Source organism: Parus major, chromosome 6 (genome assembly GCF_001522545.3).
Source record: "Parus major isolate Abel chromosome 6, Parus_major1.1, whole genome shotgun sequence".
In the NCBI taxonomy this organism is placed as follows: domain Eukaryota; kingdom Metazoa; phylum Chordata; class Aves; order Passeriformes; family Paridae; genus Parus; species Parus major.
This window is the reverse complement of record NC_031775.1, coordinates 31479547-31492283: the sequence shown is the minus strand read 5'-3', so window position 1 is coordinate 31492283 and position 12737 is coordinate 31479547. Positions and strand designations below refer to the sequence as shown.

Below are 12737 nucleotides of genomic sequence, written 5' to 3'. Positions count from 1 at the left end.
CCCTTTCCTCCCCTTTCCCCTTTCCCCTTTCCCCTTTCCTTCCCTCTCTCACCCTCACATGTGACACTTTCTTTGCCAACACAATTATTCCTCAGTACCCAAATGCTGGACATGAAATTGCATTTTCTCCTCCCATTCAAGTAACTCCTTGCAGGAATTGCAGGAACCAAAGTTGCAGCTCGATCTGCATCCACTCTGGACAGGTCTGTCCTGCACTGAGAAAGGATGAAGTGTGTGCTGCAGGAGTCCCTGGCCATAATTCCATTTCAGGGAACACATTTTCAGGCTCATGAGAGGCTCTGGCTGGGACAGAAGCTCTGTGAGTAACGATGTGTCTGTGTGAGAACACCTCCACCTCTCCTGTGAGATGTAAAACCAGTGGTGCTACTGCTCCCACCTCCCTGGGAGATGCTGCCCTTGGTTGATTTGGGTCAGATTTGTTATTTTAATTGAATCCTGCTGTGCAGTGTAGTGGGGTAATGGGATTTCTTGGCTCTCATACTGTACTCTTCATCAATAGATTTTTATTTTTTTTCTGTGGATACTAAAATTTTCTCCATTTTAGAGGTGAGGAGTTGTTGCAAAAAGAGGTGACCAGGGCAGAGGTGGAGACAGGAGCACATTGCCTCCAAACTCCCATTCTCTGTATTTCCCTGTCCTTTAAAGAATGACCAAACCATTTGAAAAACATCTTAATATCAGCTCTATTAGAAAAACAGTCAATAGATCATCCTGCTCATTTATCCCCATAGTATCCATCTGCAACTTATTAAAACAGCCTAAAAGTCAAGTCCTCATTCACCACTTCATTTTTCTTCCTCTTTTGTTTGTTTGCCTGCTTGCTTGCCTGGGAATTTGTTATACAGAGCCCTGGGAATATAGAATGTATAATAAAAATAAATAAAAATTCCCTCTCAGTGCACAGATCATGCCCTGAGACGGTGCCTGAGAGCAGCCCTGAACTCCAGGGCCACAAGGCTCCAATTCTGGCACCTTTTTCACCTAAAACTCCTTGAAATCCATGGAAGAGCTGTGGGGTCAGCCCCTGTCCTCTGAAGGTGTGACATTCATTGTGGAATGAAGGAGCTGGAGGTTTTCAGGTGGCACAGGAGCACTGGGCAGGGACAGACCTGAGGGGAATATTTCGTGTGTGAACATCATTGCCCTCCAATTAATTTCTCACCAAGTCAGGACATCTACATTCCTCTGCCAGTGGTAAGAGAGCTTTTTATTATTATTGCTTAGAAATGAGTATAACTTTGAGCTTCATTAAAACCAAATGTTTAATTGCACTCACGGATCTCAGGTTTATCAATTTACTTAATTTCCCCTGTATAGTGCAGCAGAATAATATATAATAGTTTCATATAGTGCTGTCCCAGCCAAGTTTTGCTTCAGCATCACAATTTCTCAGACAACTATGTGTTGATGGTTTATGTTGGCAGGACCTTTGCTTCTGCTGACAAGTTGGAAAAGAAAAATCCCATTTATATTTTGAGATTTCCTAAAGCCTGTTGATTTATGAAATACGACTGGCCTCGCTTTAGGTTTTGTTTTGGTTTTCCTTTTAAAGAGGAAAAAAAAAATTATATTTGATTTTATCAAAGGTTTAAAAAGTGGAATTATTCCATTAAATTGCCTTTCCCTGATTGAGAGATTCCTGGCAATGTGAAATCACGTGAGTTACATTTTAATTTCTGTTTGAGATGGGGAGAGCTCTCCCATCTCACACAGACATTCCCCACGTGGCTCAGGAGGGAGGACAGGAGGCAAAGCCCCGTGAATTTTCCACATCCAGGGATCTGCAGGGATGTGGATGTGGTTGGTTTGGGGCTGACCCCCAGACACGAGCAGAGACCAAGCCCTGTGCAGAGCTGGAGTCAGATTTAACCCTGGACCACACTGGAGCTGCTTCCATTTGGCCTGGAGCCTGGGAGTTGATGTCTGGACGTGCTCTTGGGATGGATATTTTCCCTCCCTCTCTGCTACCAGTGATGGGGAAGACAGAGGGATAATTTCAGGTAGGGTTGGGGTTGTCTCTTGGCTTTCCTGCCTGCCTCATTTGCAAATCTTTCTGACTTCCCAATGTCTGCAGGGTTGGGACTGAGGAAAACACAGAACTAGACACCTGACTCAAAAACCTGAATAGTTCATATTGCTTTTTTTCCCCTCAAACATTTATAATCCTGGGAATTCTGACAGTCTTTTTTTCTGATAGAAATCCCACAGATCAATCTTAAGGACTTGCTGAAATCTCTTTGGGGTTCTTTGTATAATTTTTGATTGGGGATCTGTAGTTAAATATAACATTTGCCACAATAATATATTGTTTGCCACAGTGGAGAACACTACATTGTTTAACATTAATGGCTCCTGAAAAATAAAAGTTTTGGGAGCATGGGCTGGCTCAGGAGTGTGGGAGAGCCCTGTTGAAGAGGGAGACACAGAAATGGTGGAGGAATAACAGAGGCTTCTTGGAAACACCTGAGGAGACTGGAAAGAACCAGTAGCTATGGATTTATTTTATTTGCCTCAGATTCTCAGTCCTGAATGACTGGTGGGTATTGTTCACACCAAAAAAAATAAAAGAAAGGAACCATAACTCTTGACTTGTTACATTTTTAAGGTGCTGTGCTTGGCACTGCATGATGGGGGAAAAATGCAGTTGTAGGAAAAGAAAATTAGTCAAAAACAGAGAGCTGGCCAAGAAAATTCATATTTGATATTCATTATCTTATTTCAGATGGTCACAAGCCAAGTGCTGATATCCTGTAGGCCGCACTCAAGGGATAAATGTGTGTCTTAAATGAAAAGTCTGGTTTTCTTTATGCTGAATCTGTGGATTTTCCTTGTCCTGGGGTTGCTCCATTGGCAAAGTGAAACTGTCCTTAAAGCCATTCTGTCCCTTGGGATGGGAATCAGGCTGGTATACTCAGGAAAACCCAAATTAATCATTCTGAGATCTGATCATAAAGGAAATGAGGGGTAAAGAAATGGATATTTAGTTCTTTTTAACAAAATAGTTAATTAATTATTTTTTAACAAAATGATTATTTAGTCCCTTTAGACAGAAGTTGGGTACACGAGGGATGCATTGGAAATGTGGCATTGATGTTGCACATTTTGGATATGAACTCTGGAAAACAAGATGCTCACTTTAAAATGTTAAAAATATAAATTAAAATTGAGAAAACTCTACTCAGTATACATCCAAGTGTCTCCCTTTCCAGTGTAAGTAATTAAAGAAAATTGTTCAAGCTTCTAATTTTAAAAGTGAATGTTCTAAGAAGGGCAAATTTAGCATTAAAAATAAACCCCTTCATGCTTTTCTGTTGTTTCTGAGTTGTCAACACAGGGAGCTGCTCAGGCTGGCCCATTTCAAACAGTGACTAATGGACTCCTGCCTCCAAAATTAAATGATTAATTGCACAAGGCACAGACAAGAACCCTTATTTGATTGTGCTGATTACAGGGCTGCTGGTTTTTGGAGTAAAGGGAATATGTTGTCCTAATTTCCTAAATCCTCCAAGGAGTGAGGCAGCTCTGACAATAATTTAGAGCTGTGGGGTGTGAGGCTGCTGAGATCACGGGGTGACCTGCCCGAGGTGTCTCGTGTGTCAGGAGGGTTGTTGGGATCCTGGCTGGAGCTGCAGGGTTGCTGGGATAAATCAGCCCAGCTTTTCCAGCCGTGATCCATCACTCCCAGCTCGCTGGCTGATGGGTGAATGTGTCTTACCTGCTCTGCCAAGGGGACTGAGGAAGCTGCAGATGAATTACCAGACCTTGAGCTGTGGTTCAGGTCAGTAAAAGAGGTTCCTGGGGCTGCTGTTGGACAGATTTTGATATCATGGCTTTCCAGGCTGCTTTTTCCTCCTTGGACAAAGGAGGAAAATGTCTGTTGGCTTGGCTGAACTGGTGTCAGTGGTGCTCTGAAGCAAAATTGTGCAGCCAGCTCGGAATTAATACTTCAGTTAATTTGACCAAAGACTTTGAGTTCCTTCATCATACCTTCCTAATAATAGGATAACTAAGGTAGCTTTTTCCTAATAATTATAATTTTATTTTTAAATCAGTCTTCATTAATCTGCTTTTGGGTCCTTTTTCTCCTATTTTATCCTTCTCTTTTTTTAACTTGATGGAAAATTGTACAGCAACACCGGTCTCACAGTGGTTGTTGTATCTTACCTTTGTCACGGCACAGACAGAAATAAAAAGGGCAGACACTTCTAAAATACCAAAAAGGCACACCAAGAAATTAAAGTTGCTCCATGCCCTTGTCCCAAGTCCCTCTCCAGCTCTCCTGGAGCTTCTCCTCTCCAGGCTGGACCCCCAGCTCTCCCAGCCTGTCACACATTTGGCCTTTTGTCACCTTTGTTTTGCTGTGGCATCTCAGGACGACGGGGCAGGACCCGGCACAAGGACCCTCTTCCTTTCCTCCTGCAGTCTGTAGCTTAAAGAATTCAGCAAGAGAGCTCTCACTGCAAAATCTGTGAGTTCCTCGGGGTGCAGGTGGTATTGCTGTCAAAATTATTACTTTGGGCAGTAAAATGAGCGAAACGGGAATCAACCGTTCCTGTGTCTGAGCTTCGCTCTGCTGCCCTGCTGTGCAATATTTAATAATCCATCCTGACACCACGAGGCCTCTTTGATCTGGCAGGGCCGAGGTTCCCATCAGGGTTTGGTTTAGGAGCTGTAATGCAACTGCAGACTGTAATGAATGCTTTCCCTCTGCACCTTCGCTTCCCAAAGCGTTTCTCCAGGCTCTCGTTCGCTCCCGTTTGCCGCGGCTCCGTCGGCGATGCATCACTGGGAGAGTGGAAAACAAATAAAACACAAATATCATTTTGCTCTGCAGTGCAGCATTTCAGAAGAGACAAATTTCTGTGAGCCATTGGTTCTTTTAAAGTATAGTGTGTGCTGCAATGACAAATGTACAGCTTTGATGTTTCCTGCTCCGCTCGCCCGTGACGTCGTAAATCAGTGTTTTGCTTTCTCCTACTCCATCATTATTAAACTTGGTGTAACTGTGGTGTAGCTCCTGAAAGCCACGTGTCTCACTCTGCTCTCCTGTGTCCCAGGGGAATTATTGTGTTTGAAAACAGCAGCTACATTCTGGAGCCATTGGAAGGTTCTGCTGGAGGTGAGCACAAGATCTACCGAGCGGAGAAGCTGAAAATAGCCCCGGGATCTTGTGGCCACCAGCTGGACATCCCTGCCACGGGGGCTGCTGCCAGTGCCACGTCACAGCATTCTCCAGCTGCCAGGGTAGGTGCCTGATGTGCTTTTGTGTGTCTGCTTGGCAGCATTAACATATTGCTGCCCACCACAAGAGTCTCTACAGAGCAAAACCTTAACCCACATCATCGACTTCCCTTGGTGTCATCTGCTGAAGTGCAGCCTTGAGATCATTTGCTAAAGCTTTATTACTTTAATTATTTATTACTTTTCCTGGACTCTCCATGCATAACTTGCTTTTCACTTCCTTTTCAACACAAAAAAGTTTATGCTTTCATATTCTGGTCGTATATTTTGGTTCTTGTATGGTTATGACCAGAATTTAAGGCTCCCTAAGAATACTAAGCAATGTCTGGAAAGGTTCTTGTCCTCCCAAGACGAAAGAGAACATGATAGCTGGGATACTTTGCTAATACCAGGTTTAGAACCTTTGTATTTTAATAGCAAAGTCTCTTATGCAGACAAAAAACAAATTCTCAGCATATTATTTTACAAGTGTATTATTGGAGTTGATGCTTCAGGTGAGATGCATCTAGCTAATGGAAATTAGAAAATTAAATCAGCTGAAAACCAGGAAGAGGAAATGCTGTAACAAATTCATCAGTATCTTAGATAAGGATCATAGAAAAGGCTGGATTAGGTGCTCAGGAATGATATAAATTATACAAATCTGCCATCAGCACTTATCAAATGTCACATATGGGGATTTGTACTTGCATGTACGACTCAGGCTTTGCATCAGGCCCATCGTTAAGGAAAGCAACCTAAGTGACATCTCTAGATATAATTATGCAATGGAATTAATTTATTTTACCTTTTTAGGAATGTTACATCTAGAGCATTAGCCTTTGCATGTGACATTATAAGAATTAAGTGCATTTCTGAAAGTATGTGTGGGTGGAAAACATTGGAAACACAACTTTATTAAGGTGTCCTCAAATTATTTGTGACTTTTACTGAATTCCACTGCAGTAGTCAATGCAATGAAGAAATAAAATGTGTGCATGTAACAAACTGACACAATCAAAGCCATTTTTTTTATTACCTTCATGGCTCTCCCATTTTGCTAGTGGCTTCAACTACATCTCAAATTTCCCTTTAAATATCTGAAAAATATTTTTGCTGTGGTTCAGTGGACATAATTATAAAACCTGTCAACAGCCACATCATTTGGATAGGTACAACATATTTAATGAGTAAGTTGGTTAAGCTTCTAATGTAGGAATTTTGAAAGCTGTCAAATGTAATGTGTGGAGTGAGTTTTCATATTTCAGTGTTGTCACTAAGCAGTCTGTCAGTGGGCACGTTGAATAAAGGTGACCTGCAAAGTGGGGAGACATAAAGCTGCTCCAAATCACACTGGGTGACAGAATTAAGCAGAAATCTGGTCTAAGGTTCAGGGCATGATGAAAATATTTGGCTTCTTGACAGGTCTGGGGGAAGATTTTTGTTTGGTTTTATCCCCCGACTCTTCACTCAACCGCCTACATGAAATTCTCATTGAGCAGAGCTGAAATGTGAGATCAATATATCTCCAAGGGCTTTGGGTTCAATGCAAGAACAGATGAAGGATGGGACAAGCAGCAGGCTCAGCTGCTCTGGTGCAAACAGGAGCTCAGGTGGAGCAGGGCAGGAGATGCAGAAGGGTTTGCAGACAGGCTGTGCCCCCTGGGACAGGGTCTCTGTGAGTATTGTGTCATTTCCTGGCTCACTGCACCCTCCTGCTGCACCAAGAAATGTTTTCCAGCTGAGCTCCAGGACAGGACAGGTCCTGCAGGAGGGAATTTTCTCTGTAGCCACAAAGGAAAAAAAGCCATTTTGGTGGTGCTGGTGACCACAACCAGGCAGGTGATTTTTTAATACATGGAGAAGGAGAGGCTGCAGCCCTGCAGTGCCCATCCAAGCCACACCAATTCCAAGGCAGGGAAGGCTGAGGAAGGGGTGCAGCTGCTGGGACAGCAGGTTTGTGACAGGATCAGGAGTGGATGAAGCAGAGGAAAGAGACAAAGGTCAGTGGAACAAAGCCCATTGTCCCCCAGCTCTCGTGGCTGTGTCATTGGCTCTTCAGTTCTGAAGGATTAACTCAGCAAAGGGGTTGTGCATTGATGCAGCTGGCTGCAGAAAACATGCTGAAAGAAGCCATAATTAGGTATATTTCATAAATAAATATTGTATCCTAGGAATTCACATAGCCTTTGGGCAAATCTCAGGAACAGATTTGTTATGCAAGTCAGTCACCAGAGGCTTATGTGATTTTTATACCTGCCAGCCAATTTCTCTCCAGCTCACTCCAATCCAAACAGTTTTACTCTTGTTAAGAGGGAAATGTTTTAAACTGACTGATGTAACAGAGCTCTCCTTGTACCTTTGAACTCAGATTTTCCTGTATCACCTTTTCTTCTTCACTTGGAGGAAAATGAGAGGCACCTTGAAGATGCATCTCTTTAGAACCTCATAATAAATTTCAGGATGGGAGAGTTTAAATGTCTGAGCCATCAATTCCATCACAAACCACAGCCACACTTTCATTTTGTGGCCCCTCACTCGTGTCTGAGTGACATCACACCCCAGTACCAAAAGTTTTAAAAGAATCTACCTCAGCTCATTTGCCAGAGCCCCTAGTAAGTGTAATCCTGTCAAGTGTTGGCATCCTTGATGTTTAGTTAATTAACAGCAGCTTTTACTCCTCTCTCCATCCATAAATATTGTCCAAATGTAACCTTTTTTCAAGTTATTGGAGTTTGCAACACTATTAAAAATTAGTTTGAAAGTCAGATACTAAAGATTGCATAGTTCACTTTTCTCTAATTCTTGCAAAACATCAAAATCATTAATCTGCAGATAATGAAGAGGAACAGTTTGATAATGTGAAGAAAACTTTGTGAAATGTGGCTGGAAGGAGATGTCCAGCACTGGCTGTGCTTAGGGGATCTCTCAGTCTGCCTTGGAGCAGTTTTCCTTGGAAAGCTTTAGTCATGTTTTAGGTTAAAGAGCTTTGCTGCAGCTCGAGACATCATGGTCAGTTGTAGGTCAGACATCTGTTTAAGCCCTCTAAGTTCTGGCAGGAAGATCAGATATTCTGCTGAGACCTCTTTTCCCTAAATGTTCTAGTCCAGACACGAGGAAGGAATGAGAGGCTACATGCTGCTGCTGTAAATCACAGAACTTTTACAGGCACTAATAAGTCACTTAAATTCAGGGTAGCAAAGGAGCTGTGACACGTTTTGTACTCTTACAAAATCATTTCACTTTCTTCAGTGATTTTGTTTTTTCAGTGAAGCCTTATGATTCTTTTAGACCTGCATTTTCTGTGAATATACAGATATGAAATTAAATGTGTGCCTTCCATTTTTCAAGTATTAATTTGCTTCCCCAGACACTGACAGTTGGTTCTGCTTTTTTTTTTATTTTTGGATTTTTCTTCCTACATAATTTATCAGTTGACTGCTTGACCTCTTCTCTGCTTCACTCAATATCCCTTTATCTCTCATTTTTCATAGTAACCAGTTTGTCTATTGTGTGAAATGTTTGTTAGAAGTTACCTCATCCCTCCTTTAAACGTGCCTTGGAAATAGCAAAGGTCTTTCTGCTAGAGGGGATATTCTCCTGTGAGGAAAGATAACTCAAACGTTTCAACTGCAGAAAGCTGAAAGGTTGAGAGAGACTTTGCACCACTCTCCTTCTTTCTGTGATCAAATCCTGAGGGGTTTTCTAAGGAAAACTTCCATGAGGAGGAGGAAGACACCACAAATTTGCGTGTAGTAAAATCTCAGTAAAACGTAAGAAACCTGAGACGCTGCGTATTTCCTCTTGCAAGCACTTTATTGTATCAAGGCTGAAAACAAAATGAGACTTTCATGTTTTTTTTTGACAGTACAAGAGGGAGACTCTGAAGACAACGAAGTACGTGGAGCTTGTTATTGTGGCGGATAATCGTGAGGTAAGGAACTGCAAAATAAAAAGTTATGTGAGCAGGAAAGGGGCAGCTCAGTTCAGTTTCCATGGTGCTGCAAATGAGGTGCTTCAGTCAATAATATGATGCTTTTCTGAGGTAAATCACCCTCCCTAATTAGGGCTGAGCAAGGGAAGGAATTATTAAGATAGGACAACAGTAACACTCAGCAGCAAAATTTCTTGCAGCACTTCAGGAGGAGTTTGGCTGTGAAATCACTGTGTCAGTATGGAAGAAGAGGCAAATATTCATTCCTTGAGCAAGTTAAGTCCTCTCTGCCATTCAGTGTGCCCTCGGTGGGGCTGTCAGTGCTGCTGAAGCAGTGCTTGGCCATCACATTGAGTGGAGCACGACTGCCTTCCTGATGGTTTGCAAAGGGAGCTTCAAAGCACCCAGCACTGGCTGTAAAAATGTTCCAGTGAGCTGAATGGCAAAGATCTGAATCTTGGCTTGAATTATTTTGCTGTCTTTTTTTCTTTTTTTTGTCTCCTTGAACACTGCTGCTTAGGGAATTGCAATCGCTCTTTGCAAGACTTGCTAGGAGAAGAATTTTTCCCAAAACATCAGTCCTGAAAAGACCCCAATGTAACACTTGGAGATTTTAACATCTTTTCACAAGAACCAAAATCCTGTCCCACAGTCTGTGTTTCTTTTGGGGCAGACTCTGGTCCTGTGAATCCAGCAGGAATCTGCTGGTGGATTTTGGCTGCACCCTAATTCCCAAACAAAAAACTGTGACATTTGTGCTGCTGGTACATTGATCCTTTACATTCCAAGTTTCAGAGACAAGGCAAAGATGTGGAAAAAATTAAGCAGAGGCTGATAGAAATCGCAAACTACGTTGACAAGGTAAGAACATGAGGATTGTTTCCCTTTTCCCAACCTTACCACACTTTCTGAAGGATGCTGAAGGAGCTAACCCTGCAGCTTTCCTGGTACTCCAGTATTTCAGAGCAAAGCTTCTCTCCAACCAGGAAAAGTAAGTTTAAATCTTTCATTTGCCTTTTGATACATGAAGCCATGAGCTGTGCTCTGCTGCATATGGGATGTAAAGGTCTATGCCTAAGAAAGAACCCAATTTAGCCCTAGGATTTTATTCACCAGGGAAGACTGTGGGAATAATCAGCTATGGAACAGCCTACAGAGAAAAAGAGGATTATTTTGAAGAGAAATTCGGAGAACAAAGTCATTTGCAGCAGCAAGGGAAGGCCCAGTTGTAAGGCCAACAAAGGCCTGTGAAAACACATTTGATAGGATGTGTAATCCTAGGAAGATGGCAGAATTAAAAATAAGGAAGCAGAGCTGATGGCTGAGTGAGAGCAGTAAGAGAGAAACATATACTGGATATTTTTTGGTCTTGAAATAATTCTCTGACAGCAAACAATAAAGGCTAAGAGTCCTCTAGAGTGGTTTCTGAACAAATTAGAGTTTATTTTTGTTGGTCTGTATGACCAGAAAATATTAGGACTCTAGTAGTGAACTTATAACTGAGAGTGTCTTAATTTATCTGAGAACTTATCAAGTGATACTTCAAGGGCAGTAGCTCAAGGAGAAGCATTCCTGATTAAAAACAAGCTGCTGAAGACACCTCTACTTCATCCATAATTGTCTTGCTGACTTATTGCCAGAGGACAGGTGTTTATATGTTACCTGCTCAAAATTAATTTTGCATGTTGTAATATATTTTTTGTTTCATGCCTAATTTATGCTCAGCAAATGCTGGTGTTATGCAAATGAGTGGAATGCATAGGAATAAGACAAAGATCTACTGGGTGTTTTCTCAGGCAAATCTGGACTTGATCAATCCTTGACTCCTTCCTCACATTACTCTCCCCGTAGAATTGTTGTTGTGGCTCTGCTAATGCTGTTCTGGCTCCCCTCTTGCAGCAAAATGGCATTTGCTGGTGGGGGAATGAATAAAATCACTTGGATAAAATAGATAAAATCTGCTCTGTGCAAGACTTGATGACCCTGGCTGATTTTCAGCTATTATTGTGAACCACAACCATGGCACAGCGTGGTTCCTCTCCCTCTGGAACGGGATCTGTGCAATTCCAGGTGGGGCAGCTCTGGGAGAGTCATCTGTCCTGGCCAGGAGTTCATCCAGAACTGCAGGACGTGGGCAGGGAGCTGCAGAGATGGGTAGGACAGGGAGAAACAAGGAAATCCCTGGATCTCTTTGAATGCCTTATGGGTATTGAGTTGGAACTCAGAACTGTTTTCTGGGAATCTTGGAAATATTTTGTCTGAGTGCTGCCAGGTGTTTTGCCCTGAAATAATTGTTTTAACCTCTACAAGAAATGTTCATTATGTTCTTACTGAAATATGCTAATTTGAATATTCTAGTCTGAAATGGTTTTTAGACACATATTTCCTACTTTTCTCTTCTCCTTAGTTCTACAGACCACTAAATATCCGAGTGGCCCTGGTGGGAGTGGAAGTGTGGAATGACATGGATAAGTGCTCTATTTCCCAAGACCCTTTCACCAGCCTGCATGAGTTCCTGGACTGGAGAAAGCTCAAACTCCTGCCTCGGAAAGCCCATGACAATGCACAGCTGATCAGGTAGGCTTGACTCTGGATTTGATTCCCACCAGGATTTTGGGGTTTGGGGGAATTTTGGGGATTTCAGGATAGCTGCACTGAGTATTCCCCCAGCTGCTAAGCTGTTGGAAGGAACATCTGTGCTCCTGAGGGTTTGCCTTTCCCCTCTGCAGACATCAAACCCAGAAATGCTCCACAGGGTCCTGCAGCAGATGCTCCAGATGAGTTTCCTTTCCCAGCCCTGCTGCTGTCCCGAGTACAACTCACCTAGAGGGTGCAGCAGGTTGTAATCAGCTGCTGCATACTCAGGGCATGAATTTACAACCAGTTTAAACTGGCCTCAGTCTAAATTGTCACTGGAAAAGACACTCCTGCTCTGCCCCTAATGTAAAGGCTGTTTCTTAATGAAAAGACCTCAGTATGCTTTAAAATGCTCTCCAATTTAGACAATTCATTTGCATTCGTGATTTAAAAATTAAGCCATAAATGTATTTTACCCTGCTGCTTTTTCTTGGGATAAAGTAATTGAGTAAAGGTCCCTGTCAACCCAAACCAGTCTGTGGTTCTGTGCAAGGAAAAGGACTCCTAAAAAAAAGGAAGAGGAACATCTCTTTCTTGAATAGGTATTATTTTGATCAATTGACTGTTCTTTATACTGAGCAGATAAACACAACTGATGTCTCAGTAATTAAAAGGAGTTATTTACTTCTTACATTACCTGAATAAGAATAAATGGAGCCTTTCCAAACTGCCCCTCCTGAGATACTTGATTGCTCTATATGTATAATAACACTTTGTTTGAAATTATTACATTCGAGGCTGTGCATCATCACAAGTAGCACATAAACTTCCCCCTGCATTACAATAACCCTTCTTTGAGTCAGAGACATTATTTTTATGCTGCTACTTCTGTTCCCAACCTCAGTCAGCAGAAACAAAGAAAGGGAAGAAGGGTCCTGTTGCAGCAGTAAAAACAAATGGGGGGGTGATCCAAGGGGGTGATCCA

General features: G+C 42.3%; 1 protein-coding gene across 1 annotated transcript in view; it reads left to right on the top strand.

Moving 5' to 3' along the window:
* The window catches only part of ADAM12 (ADAM metallopeptidase domain 12), a 170398-nt gene that overhangs the window by 105312 nt on the left and 52349 nt on the right, over window positions 1-12737 (top strand). The window contains exons 6-9 of the mRNA XM_015633829.3: window positions 5079-5265; window positions 9110-9175; window positions 9965-10036; window positions 11583-11752. Coding sequence (XP_015489315.1) covers window positions 5079-5265; window positions 9110-9175; window positions 9965-10036; window positions 11583-11752 — 495 coding nt within the window. The remainder of the gene's footprint in view (window positions 1-5078; window positions 5266-9109; window positions 9176-9964; window positions 10037-11582; window positions 11753-12737) is intronic.